Raw genomic sequence first — 14,064 nt, 5'->3', positions numbered from 1 at the left:
TTTGTTTTGTTAGAATGTCTGAAAAGGTAACTTGCTGTATAAATATGCTAACGCAAAAATGTTCATGTCCCAAAGTAATAAAAAGAAGCTATATTAGCCAGTCAGTAAAATTATTTCTCGCCCTAAAATGGTTCCTTGTCAAGTTTGTTTTTTCTGTATTGCCTCATTTAGGCCCAAGATGGAATGTCAACTGCCTGCTTAGCATATTATTTTAGCAGAGCAATAGCACTGCGGCACATAATTTGAGACACCACAGTGATGTTTTATGCATCAAGTGTACAATTGCACTCTTCCAGTAGCTGGCACGTTATTGTAGCTAACATGAGTTTTATTGAACAATAACACCAACATTTTAGAAATGATAACATTGGCATAACCATTTTGTATCTGTGTGTGCTTACATAATTTTGATAAATAATGCATTTTTATGTACTACCAGAACATAGCCTCATTTAGACGTTTGGGAAACTGTCTAATATTACCACACCATGTTATTTTAGCCATCTGTGTTTTTTACTATTATAGAACAATCTGGACATGGAAATATTTAGTTTAAGGGTCCCTTTGCACCTTACACTAAATGTGGTACAGTAATCAAACTATGTCTGTTGACAAATGCAACTCAAGCAGTAGTGTGCTGTGTATTTTGATAAACAATACAGACATTTTAGATATGGAAATATGGTTAAGCCCAATGTTCCTTGCATCAAATGTAGTCCAAAGACCGAACTATGCTCATTGACAAATGAAACTTAGCCTGTTAGTTACACCCTTTATGTATTTTTGAGAAATAATACAGGTCATTAGAAAAAAATTTGAACATGTCATCAAATTCAGCTTGTATGGATACTTCTGTATGTGGTCAATATGGCGGCTCTGGAGCTACATTGTGACTGGCTTTCTCGTTGTAGTGGGTAGTAAATTATTGGGATGACTGACTGTTTCATTTTAACGGCTGGTAAAATACTGGGCTATGATTGCAAGATCTAAATATGGGTGTGGGAGTTCTCTGATTGCCCTAATTCTAAGGAAGTGGAGCATCGTTTAGGAGAAGGGGTCGTGGCTTACAGCCATCTTGGAATGTGATATTATTGCCCTGTCCCTTCATGTAGGCAACCTAGAGATCAATTTGTATCTCCAATCCCCACAGCAATCCTACAAACTTTCTACTCCCTGAAGCCTCACAACAAGACATGTAAATATCCGTCAGGAAGGTGGTTCTTGTTATGACGAGAGTTCCTCTGCCTGAGTAGCATTACGCCTAGCTTCTGTCGTAATAAAAGAAAATTAATGATGCAGTTTTTAATCAAGGAACGCCTTTACTGTACACAAGATACCGATTAAAAGTACTGCAGTACTGTGCTACACGTTCCAATATTGTAATTATGAAAGCATTACTGCCCTGCTGACCTACTTTCTCTACAGATGAGTAGCATTTCTACCGTCTCTTCGTTAGCGAATGTTGTACTCAAGCAAACTTTCAACTGAGGACGCTTGACTGAATGACGTTGTGCATTTTCCTTGTCTTTCCATTTGCTTACTGTCAGCTCCACCAAGGGGACAAGTTATCTACAGTGTGTGCTAGCTAGTACTGGAGAGTCAAAGTCAAATATTTACTCGATACATTTTTTAGTTTCATTCTGGACAAAAAGTTATTTGGTGTCGTCAAGACATCGGACACAATGCATACATACTTGCTGCATTAGAAAAATTGTACTGATTGACAACAATCCTATATTCTGTATATTCTGCATAACTGGCTAATTTGTAAACTGCCAAAGCCACACTCTCTTTTAGTGGCAGAGACTCTTGGATATAATCAATGATTGTGTATGACATGAATGTGAATGTCTCTCAGATGGAGAAGCCACTTAAAGTTTTCAGAACGTTGGAGTACAATTATCTTCCATCAGTGACCGTTCACACTGTTTACCACAAAATGCATAAGTGTGGTGGGTTAGTAAGACAGTTTCGAACACATTAATTGGTGTGGATAAGATTTTTTAATGTCTCTTCTTGAACATTCTATCGATGTCCTCCTCATGAGTTCACTGACTTTCATAAGGAAATTATACCCTCTCTCTTTTTAAAATATTATGAAAGTACTGGTAATGCCACTTCACAGTGAATGTGAAATCAGAAAGTTGATTTACAGACACTTCTTCCTACCCTAGCGTTTATCCATTCGTATGGGATCCATTATTACACTCCTGGGAAAAATCAGTACATCCTTTTAGAGGTTTCCAATTCACTCAAGATTTACTGTTACATCAGTGCATTTGGAGTATATGAAATAATCAATCGCGCAGGTGCTTCTGAGGTATCAGGTATCGAGCCATGCTGAAACACTTATATTAGGAAGTGGTGTAGCCTCCACAGGCATCCAGTCGCTCGAACAGATGGCGAATACTGTCCTGTTATATGTTATGCCACGCCTGTTGACCTTTTCATGTAGTTCTGTAAGAGTTACCAGTCGCACGAGTCACTTCTCGTCCCATCACATCTCACACGTGCTCAATTCATTACAAGTCCAGAGATTGTGGCGTCCAGGAAAGTTGCTGCAGGTCTTGCAGTGCACACTGAGTTTCACAGACAGTATGCGTGTGAGCATTATCCTGTTGAAACAGCACTTCACCTTCCTGTTGCAAGAACGACAAAAGAATGTGTCTCAACATTCTACACGTACAGGGTGATTTTTAGCGTCCCCTGAAGAGCCACCAGCGGTGAATGAGAGTTGTGGCTTATCGCACCCCAGACCACAAGGCCTGGGCTGGAGCCAGTATGTCTTGGACAAATGCACTGTATGAGACAGCGCTCACCAGGTCTACATCGTACATTCAAACGACCATCACTTACGTGCAGGCAGAATCTGCTTTCATCGCTGAAGACCATGATGTGCCATTCCATCCCCCAAGTGGTCCTCTGACGACGCCAGTCGAGCTGCGTACGTCGATGCTGTGGTGTGAGCGGAAGACGGGCTAGAGGTGTGCATGCCCATAGTTCCAATACTAGTAACTGGTTCGCAACAGTTCTTGTTGACACGTCCAGACTCACAAACCCTCTTATCTGTGCTATGATACCTGTAAGATCTGCTACTACTGTCCTTACAATACGACGACCTCGCGGGCATCTGCGCTGTGTGGACGTCCAGAACCTTTGGGTGCGATAATGTTTATGTGATCGCTGATACCAGCATCATTCCAGAACTGACGCAGCACATACAACTTGTGAGGCAATTCTCCGAAAGACCCTGCTATCGCTCGGAAGGCCAAAATTTGATCCCTTTCAAACAAGCTTAGATGGCTGTAGGAAGCATGAAAGCATCTCTGTGCATGGTTGCCTGCTTGCCTCACACGTTTGCACAACACTGCGCCTTCTGGCTGTGAGCATTCCCTATTAAATGGTAGGTACAGATGGGGCTCTGGTAGCTATGCCGCTATTTGTTGGTGGATGACGTTGAAACCATTATCAGTACATCTACTGTCCCCCAGGTGGCATATGCTGTCACCAAGTATTTTCGTAGATGTAAATTGGTGATCAGCCCAGCATTTGGCTAAATGAGATTGGAAACCACATAAACTGCACACACTCGTGGCGTATGTACCACACCAACGGTCGTTATTCAACCACGTGGATTCAATACTGGTCTCACTCACCTCCCTGTCTCAGAAGCCAGTGTGCTGTGCATAAGCTGTACGGTAGACACAGGTGTCCGCAGTGGGGAGAAGGGGCAAGATAGGGCGCTTTTTGAATGCTTTTTTCTTTAGTCTTCAGCCATCGACAATTACACTGTTTTTCCTTCAACGATTGCACTATTCGGCCTTCAACAATTACAAAAATAATTTTTTGTAAACATATAATTGTACAAGTTACTTAAAGATTGGCCCCTCTTGGAACCTTCTATCAACAATTGTCTGTGGTTCTACTAAATTTCAGATTTAACACTGCTGAACGTACTGGAAAATACTGTTATTTTTAAACTTTAATTCTGTTTCTGCACTTAGAGGGGTAATAATTTGGCATTTTATCTGATTAGTTTTGCTGTTAACCGACAGGATTTACTCAGGTGTAACGACTTTTTTCTTTTTCAGATTTTTAATTATCAATGAAAACATAACGCAATTGGTACATAAACAAAAAAATTTCTTTTGAATAATTAGTTGTGTACTATGGATACAATCACAAAAGGGGTGTAACTCTAAATCACTGATTCAAAATGGTGATGACATGTGGTGATGGCATATTCGATATGCCTGCCATCATTGGCGATGATGTGGTGCAGATGAATAACGATATTCTGCATGACCCGCTGAAGTGTCGATGACCTCCTGAATGGCTGTTCTCATTTCAGCAATGGTTTTCTGATTACTGCTGTACATCCTGTCTTTAATATAGCCCCACGAAAAGGAGTCGCGTTTGTTCAGATTCAGAGAATGTGCCGACTAATCGAGGCCCATGCCAGTGGCCTCTGGGTACCCTACAGCCAGAATTGGTCATCAAAGTGCTCCTCCAGGACATAAAACACTCTCCTGCTTCGATGGGGTAGAGCTCCATCTTGCATGAATCACATCTTGTCGAAATCAGGGTCACTTTGGATAATGGGGATGAAATCATCTACCAAAACATTCACGTACTTTTTGGTAGTTACCGTACCAACAAGGAATATTGCACTGATGATTCTGTGACTGGACATTGCACACCACACAGTCACCCATTGAGGGTGAAGAGACTTCTCGATCGCGAAATGCTGATTCTCAGCCCACAAATGCGCAAATCTTGCTTATTGATGAACTCATCCAAATTAAAGTTGACTTCGTCGCTAAACCAAACCAAACAGCCCATGCTAATTCCCATCATTCCCCGCGGCCAACCATGCAGTTTGAATGTCCTAACGCAAACCTTTCAGAAGTTTTGGCGATTTTATTTCATATAATTCAACAATTGTCACCTTGTTGAATGAAATATACCTACCATTTCAGTATCTAAGTAATGTATTTTAAAAAATAGAATCATTAATTGGATACCGGTGAGTCATTTTAGAGGCTATAACTTTTGTGTAAATTTAGCTTCTGCGTCACTATTCACCCTCTAAACCACCAAATCAATTACAGTGTCTACAAATATTAATGTACTAATTGTCATAATCTGAATAAACACCTTGGACCCACTACAAAACATGCTGGAAGAGAGTCAACGAAGTTCTGGATGGTACCGACATGCTTGGGAAGCTATGTTGACTCCAGTGCCGAGGCCAGGTGCACTAGCCTTCCCAGTTGAGGGTCCATGGCGCTTACAGTCTGATTGAGGTTGTGCCACAGGTTCTCAGTTGGGTTTAAATCTGAGGAGTTTGGTGGCCAGGAGAGTATAGTCCTGTTGTTCTTCAAACAACACACATACACTCTGACGTGGTTGAAATGTTGGACTGCCCACTTGCAGATTCCATCATGCTGAGGAAAAACAAATTGCATCTATGGGTGGACATGGTCCCCAAGGATAGATGCTTACTTGTGTTAATTGGTTCAAATGGCGCTGAGCACTATGGGACTTAACATCTGAGGTCATCAGTCTCCTAGAACTTACAACTACTTAAATCTAACTAACCTAAAGACATCACACACATCCATGCCCAAGGCAGGATTCGAATCTGCGACTGTAGCAGTTGTGGGGTTCCAAACTGAAGTGCCTAGAACCATGCGGCCAGAGTGGCCGGCACTTATGTTGATCTACTGTGCCTTCCAGAATGAAGAGCTCATCCATTCCCCAAACCATAGCCATCCCTCCTTCGTCCTAGACCCTTCCAACGATTGTTGCAGGGTGTTTGCTTTCAGACATTTCATGCTGTACTCGCCAATGACCATCTGTCTAATGGAGCATAACACATGATTCACGTGAAAAGCCACCTGTCATTGGGCGTCCAGTTGCCGTAATGGCACGCAAATTCCAGCCTTTGTTGCCGGTGAACAGCAGTCAGCATGGATGCAGGAACTAGACACCTGCTGCAGAGGCCCATGTGCACCAACGTTTGCTGCTCAACAGTCATCAAGAAGGCACTGCTGGTAAATCCTTGGTTTGGGCGCTCAGTTGCTCAACAGTTGCATGCCTTTTTGCCAGTACACATCTCCGCAGCCATTGTTCACTCATCATCTCTGACCCTTGGCACACTCAAGTTGCCTCGCCGCCGGTTCTTGATAGCGCCATTTTGGCATGAACGGAATACTTTAACCACAGTGGCATGCAAACAGTTTACAGAATTAGCCATTTCGGAAATGCTTCCACCCTTGGCCCAAAAGCCAATGATCATGCCCTTTTGGACCTCAGATAAATCACTCCGTTTCCACATTACGACAACGGCTGCACTGTTTCCCGTGTCCCATTGGCAAGCTTCATTTACCTCGCTAGTGCTACCCATCTGTGAGTGGTTACTGCACATTGGCATCAAACATAGACGGTGTCACATTAATGCGACAGGTCTGTGTATATAAAAAATGGCAATCCTCTTGGATAAATTTACGAGGGTACCTTTGGGGGTTCGTCAGTTAATTTACTGAAAGTATTTGAGTAAAGCAACTAAAGTTAGCAAAACCGAGATTTTATCACGCTATCAAAATCGATTAGGCCTAACAGCGAAACATGACAGCGAATAACAGTTCCTGGAACCCGTTTTCGTCCTCTCAAGTTTCGTACCTTGTAAACATGGTGTCAGATCCAAAAATGAGGCTGAACAACCTTTTCATTAATTGATTTATTAAGCATTGTCTAGTATACACAGAAGAAACTTCAAGAGGTTAGAATCCATAATTTAAATTATACTATTTATGGAACAAAACCTGAGTTGCAACAGGCAACGGAAATGACACAGCGAGTGCTCAGGCCTTGAGCTTCTTCTTGGGGCGGAGGTCGGCGTTGTGGCCGCACATCCTGTTGCGGCAGTTGGTAGCCCTGGGGTGGAGGCGCGCGTAGCACTTGCGGCAGATGAGCTTGTCGCAGTTGTACTTCTGCGCCAGTAGCCGCAGCGAGGGCTCGATCACGCCGCCTCGCAGGCGCAGCACCATGTGCAGGGTCGACTCTGCCAAATTACAAAGACCTCTCCGATTTCCCAGCACCACTGTTTGTCGGGGTAGTCTAGTCTACGCTGGGGTGACAAAAGTCGCGGGATAGCGATGTGTACATATACAGACGGCGGCAGTATTGCGTATACGAGGTATAAAAGGACAGCGCATTGGCGGAGCTGTCATTTATACTTATGTGATTCGTGTTTCCGACGTGATTAACCCGCACGACGGGAACTGAGATACTTTGAACACGGAATTGTAGTTGGTAGTTCCATTTCGGAAATCTTTAGGGAATTCAATATTCAGAGGTTTTCACAGTGTCAAGAGTGAGCCGAGAATACCAAATTTCAGGTATTACCTCTCACCATGGACAAAGCAGAGGCCGACGGCCATCTCTTAACGACCGAGAGCAGCGGCGTTTACGGAGAATTGTCAGTTCTAACAGATAAGCAACATTGAGTGAATAACGTATGACGAACGTATCCGTTAGGACAGTGTGGCGAAATCTGGCGCTAATGGGCTATGGTAGCAGACGACCGACGTGAGTGCCTTTGCTAACAGCACGACATCATCTGCAGCACCTCTCCTGGGTTCGTGACCCAGTTGGACCCTAGACGACTACAAAACCGTGGCCTTGTCAGACGAGTCCCGTTTTCAGTTGGTAAGAGCTGATGGTAGGGTTCCGAGTGTAGTGCAGACCCCCCGAAGCCAGTGCCCAGGCTATCAATAAGGCACTGTGAACGATGGTGGAGCCTCCATAATGGTGTGGGCTGTTTTTAGATGGAAGGGACTGGGTCCTCTGATCCAACTGAACCTCTTGGAGACCATTTTCAGCAATTCATGGACTTAAAACGACGATGGAATTTTTATGGATGACAATGCGCCATGTCACCAGGCACACAGTTCTTCGCGATTGGTTTAAAGAACATCCTAGACAATTCAAGCAAATGATTTAGCCATTCAGATGGCCCGACATGAATCCCATCGAACATTTATGGGACATAATCGACTGGTCAATTCGGGAACAAAATCCTGCACCGGCAACACTCTCGCAATTATGGACAGCTACAGGGGCTGTAAGGCTCAACAATTCTGCAGGGGGCTTCCAACAACTTGTTAAATCAATGCCACGTCTGGTTGTTGCAATTCGCCGGGCTAAAGGATGTTCGACACGATGTTAGGAGGTATCCCTCGACTTTCGCCACCTCAGTGTATAGTTTGTTGACAACGTTCTGAGTGAATTCTCAGGGAGATTACGGATTGCAAAAGATACAAGCGCCTCCCACCGACTCCCGGCACATTACCAGCCAAAGGCGGTAAGACAACATGGGAGAACAAGCCGCGCGATCGTCAGGCAGTGCTGGCACTACACTCTTGTGCTTTTTTGTTTGGCATTGCACGGCACGATAATCACTTCATAAGGCCTGAGGTAAACACTGGTTGTATTGTTAGACTGGCGAATTTTGGCTGCGGCCGGACACAAAACACACTACTGGCCATTAAAATTGCTACACCAAGAAGAAATGATGATAAACGGGTATGCATTGGACAAATATATTATACTAGAACTGACATGTGATTACATTTTCACGCAATTTGGGTGCATAGATCCCGAGAAATCAGTATCCAGATCAACCACCTCTGGCCGTAATAACGGCCTTGATACGCCTGGGCATAGAGTCAAACAGAGCTTGGATGGCGTGTACAGGTACAGCTGCCCATACAGCTTCAACACGATACCACAGTTCATCAAGAGTAGTGACTGGCGTATTGTGACGAGCCAGTTGCTCGGCCACCATTGACCAGACGTTTTCAGTTGGAGAGAGATCTGGATAATGTGCTGGCCAGGGAAGTAGTCGAACATTTTCTGTATCCAGAAAGACCCGTACAGGACCTGCAACATGCGGTCGTGCATTATCCTGCTGAAATGTAGGGTTTTGCAGGGATCGGATGAAGGGTAGAGCCACGGATCGTAACACATCTGAAATGTAACGTCCACTGTTCAAAGTGCCGTTAATGCGAACAAGAGGTGACCGAGACGTGTAAACAATGGCAGCCCATACCATCACGCTGGGTGATACGCCAGTATGGCGATGACGAATACACGCTTCCAATGTGCGTTCACCGCGATGTCGCCAAACACGGATGCGACCATCATGATGCTGTAAACAGAACCTGGATTCATCCGAAGAAAATGACGTTTTGCCGTTCGTGCACCCAGGTTCGTCGTAGAGTACACCATCGCAGGCGCTCCTGTCTGTGGTGCAGCGTCAAGGGTAACCGCAGCCATGATCTCCGAGCTGATAGTCCATGCTGCTGCAAACGTCGTCGAACTGTTCGTGCAGATGGTTGTTGTCTTGCAAACGTCCCCATCTGTTGACTCAGGAATCGAGACGTGGCTGCACGATCCGTTACAGCCATAAGTATAAGATGCCTGTCATCTCGACTGCTAGTGATACGAGGCCATTGGGATCCAGCACGGCGTTCCGTATTACCCTTCTGGACCCACCGATTCCATATTGTGCTAACAGTCATTGGATCTCGACCAACGCGAGCAGCAATGTCACGATACGATAAACCGCAATCGCGATAGGCTACAATCCGACCTTTATCAAAGTCGGAAACGTGGTGGTACGCATTTCTCCTCCTTACACGAGGCATCACAATAACGTTTCACCAGGCAACGCCGGTCAAATGCTGTTTGTGTATGAGACATCGGTTGGAAACTTTCCTCCTCTCAGCACTGGGTGTCGCCACCGGCTTCAACCTTGTGTGAATGCTCTGAAAAGCTAATCATTTGCATATCACAGCATCTTCTTCCTGTCGGTTAAATTTCGCGTCTGTAGCACGTCATCTTCGTGGTGTAGCAATTTTAATGGCCAGTAGTGTATTAGCCAGCCAAAGTTGACCGATTTCTGCAGACTTCTGCCGATCCACAACTAGCCACCTGCTTCAGGACGTTGCAAACTTGCACTCAGTAGTGTATAAATATTTCCACCACTTTTTCACTAGATGAAGTGCAACATACGGGGTGACGTGGTTAAGACAGGTGTTCAAGAAACACGTCCATAACGAGTAAATACGTCGGGGGTTTTCGCTAAATTATAGTGGACAATGCTGCGAAATTATGGCGTACCGGTAGGGTATCATAATAACCGGCATGCCAAGTTCTTTGAAAGGCAGACATTAGCTCAACATCGTAGTCTCGACAACGCGAGTTTTCGAACTGAACGCGCGTGCGTTTTCCAGAGTTGCGGAACAGGAAGCGAGCATCCAGTACGGGAGAGCGCTGCAGAGGGAGTGGAGAGAATTGTGAATGAATCGAAGAAATACTGACTATTGCTATTATTAAATTGAAATAATATAGTGTTAGACCAACTCATCACAAAATAGAAGAAGGAAGTCCAGGGTATATACATCTGGTCGTCGGGACACAGAATCAAAGCGAAGTGCCTAGCTTTTGCTGATGATCCAACTATTTTCACTAAGGCTAGCCAAGAAACCAAGCTTGCCATAGAGAAGTTAAGGGGTAGCATCAAAGACAGGCCCCAAAATACCCTACAAAAACCTCATTTAATGGAAAATATAAATCAAAACATCAGACGATCCTCACTGCAAACGAAATGTGGGGTTATTCCATATTTCTCTTCCTCTAAATATCTCGGACAAATCACAGTACCATCTCCACTAGAAAGTAATGCCAACTTGGAAGGGGCCACCAACGTCAAGAAAGCGTACAGAACAACATGGAATCACTACAATAAATGAGGGATATCCCTAAAAAAAAACTTCAGCATTACAAAAAACTGTTTTACGTGAAGGATTACAGACCTCAGAAACAAAGTTTCTACGAAGCCATTCAAAATCTGATGAAACTGGAAAGGAAGTGTGAAAAATTATCAGAATATTTTATGATCCCATTAATATAAATGGCGTATGAATTTAAAGAAAAACTACAGAATATGCACAGCAACAGGCAAGTTCACTGATGAAATATAGAGAAGACGCTTGAAATTTTATGCACAATGAATTTCTCTCCGAAAAATGGACAAAACTAGATTAACTAAAAAGCTACTTAATAAAATGAATTGAAAGGAGGTAAAAATCATTTGGTTATTCGCTGATTACACAGGATGTACAACAAATGAGCACCACAGAAGATACCGCAAGAACCCAGAGCCTTTGTTGTCCTAGCTGCGAATCACACATTCACAGAAAAAGGTAAAAAGACCACTACAAATAATGGGCACAGGAACGCAAAAATACAGCGAATTCATGAAGAGCTTTTGGGAAGAGAAGAAGAAAAGGAAGCTGCAAGTTAACAAGCTCAGTCGAGCTCTTTAACCTGGCACGACAAAAGAAAAGGCGCAAATGAAACAAATGTCGATGGGAGATAAAAAGTAGAAAAGTGAGAAAAAGAAGCATATCCTCGCAAATTAAAGAAGTCAAGGGAACGCAACGTAATAAGAGTAAGCTGCCATAGCGACCTTCCGCGTGTCACTACTAGGGTTGGATCAAAAGTATCCGGACACGCGCAAAAACATACGTTTTTCATATTAGGTGCATTGCGCTGCCGCCTACTGCTAAGTACTCCATACCAGCGGCCTCAGTAGTCATTGGGCATCATGAGAGACCAGAATGGGGCGCTCCGCGGAACTCACGGACTTCGGACGTGGTCAGGTGATTGGTGTCACTTGTGTCATACGTCTGCACGAGAGATTTCCACACTCCTGAACATCCCTGGGTCCACTGTTTCCGATGTGTTGATCTGTTGACTGACAAAGACCGTCGACAGTTGAAGAGGGTCGTAATGTGTAATAGACAGACATCTATCCAGACCGTCACACAGAGGAATTCCAAACTGCATCAGGATCCACGACCGAGCACCTGTTCATAATGCACGTCCTGTGGCGGAGTGGTTACACGACAATAACAACCCTGTAATGGACTGGCCTGCACAGAGTCCTGACATGAATCCTATAGAACACCTTTGAGATGTTTTGGAACGCCGACTTCGTGCCAGGCCTCACGAACAGACAGCGATACCTCTCCTCAGTGCAGCACCCCGTGAAGAATGGGCTGCCATTTCCCAAGAAACCTTCCAGTACCTGCGAGAGTGGTAGTCTTAAACACCCCGTGTAAGAAAGGTGGATCTACTTTCTTAAGGAAACCGAAAATTCTGAACGAAATGTCAGCTGCTAAAATAATGCGAGTATTTGTTTCCTATTCCCGCACAAAATGCCACCGTGGAAAGAGTATTTTCGCTGATGTTGAGCCAGTGGACTAACGAAAGAAATCGACTTTCGCCAGGAACTGTGGAATGAATCTTATAGTGCCAGTTTAACTACAAGCAATTACTTCTGTTTAGGACACAAATACATGGAACTTGTTGCGGCAGAAGTAGTTAGTACACCATATCTTTAGGAAGATTTCACCATTTTCAGTAAATCGTTTCCCCCTTTTATGTATTTATAAAACTCCGTGCAAGTACATTGAGCTTTATAAACGCGTAAAAAGGAGAAAAGACTTGCTAAAAAGGTGAAACCTTCCTAAAAACATGTTGTACCAACAAGTTCCACGTAATTTTGTTCTAAAGAAAAAGTAATTATATTAAACAAATCTTTTACTTCATTTCTACAACCCCATCCCAGAGTGTCCTGACGAGGTCCCAGCTACACTATGTGATCAAAAGTATCCGGACACCTGGCTGAAAATGACTTACAAGTTGTGGTGCCCTCCATCGGTAATGCTGGAATTCAATATGGTGTTGGCCTACCCTTAGTCTTCATGACAGCTTCCAGTCTCGCAGACATACGTTCAATCAGGCGCTGGAAGGTTTCTTGGGGAGTGGCAGCCCATTCTTTACGGAGTGCTGCACTCAGGAGAGGTGATGCCTGGCACGAAGTCGGCGTTCCAAAACATTCCACAGGTGCTCTATAGGATTCAGGTCAGGACTCTGTGCAGGCCATCCTATTACAGGGATGTTATTGTCGTGTAACCATTCCGCCACAGGCCGTGCATTATGAACAGGTGCGTGTTGAAAGATGCAGTCACCATCCCCGAATTGCTCTTCAACAGTGGGAAGCAATAAGATGCTAAAACATCAGTGTAGACCTGTGCTGTCATAGTGCCACGCGAAACAACAAGGGGTGCAAGCCCCCTCCACGAAAAACATGACCACACCATAGCATCACCGCCTCCGAGTTTTACTATTGGCACTACACACGCTCACAGATGACGTCCACCAGGTATTCGCCATACCCACACACTGCCATCGGATCGCCACATTGTATACCGTGATTCGTCGCTCCACACAACGTTTATCCAATGTTCAATCGTCCAATTTTTACGCTCCTTACACCGAGTGAGGCGTCGTTTGGTATTTACTAGCGTGATGTGTGGCTTATGAGCAGCCAATCGACCATGAAATCCCAGTTTTCTCACCTCCCGCCTAACTGTCATAGTACTTGCAGTGGGTCCTGATGCAGCTTGGAATTCCTGTGTGATGGTCTGGATAGATGTCTGTCTAGTACACATTACGACCCTCTTCAACTGTCGACGGTCTCTGTCAGTCAACAGACCATCACATCGGAAACAGTGGACCTAGGGATGTTCAGGAGTGTGGTATCTCTCGTACAGACGTATGACACAAGTGACACCAATCACCTGACCACGTTCGAAGTCCTTGAATTCCGCGGAGCGCCCTATTCTGGTCTCTCACGATGTCCAATGACTACTGAGGCTGCTGATATGGAGTACCTAGCAGTAGGTGGCAGCGCAATGCACCTAATATGAAAAACGTATGTTTTTGGGCGTGTCCGGACACTTTTGATCACATAGTGTATGTATGTACGAAGGGACACTGCAAAGTTAGTTCCACTTGTCGCTTCACGCTAAGTACACTGCGCAACAAGAGTGACGCATTGTCAGAGCGAGTAAATGTTTTGAGTTTCTACAGACGCAGTTCCGCCACGGTATGGTTAACAGGTACATCACAGTGTGAAAATGAAAT

General features: G+C 44.4%; 1 protein-coding gene across 1 annotated transcript in view; it reads right to left on the bottom strand.

Annotated features, from left to right (window-relative positions):
- Nucleotides 1–6,866: 6,866 nt before the first annotated feature.
- Nucleotides 6,867–14,064, bottom strand: part of LOC126092237 (ubiquitin-60S ribosomal protein L40-like) — a 30,420-nt gene continuing 23,222 nt past the window's right edge. Inside the window, exon 2 of the mRNA XM_049907741.1 lies at nucleotides 6,867–7,066. Coding sequence (XP_049763698.1) covers nucleotides 6,867–7,066 — 200 coding nt within the window. The remainder of the gene's footprint in view (nucleotides 7,067–14,064) is intronic.

This window comes from Schistocerca cancellata, chromosome 7, assembly GCF_023864275.1.
Source record: "Schistocerca cancellata isolate TAMUIC-IGC-003103 chromosome 7, iqSchCanc2.1, whole genome shotgun sequence".
NCBI classification, from domain to species: Eukaryota; Metazoa; Arthropoda; class Insecta; order Orthoptera; family Acrididae; genus Schistocerca; species Schistocerca cancellata.
Note: the sequence above shows the minus strand (reverse complement) of the source record. Positions and strands in the feature narration are given on the sequence as shown.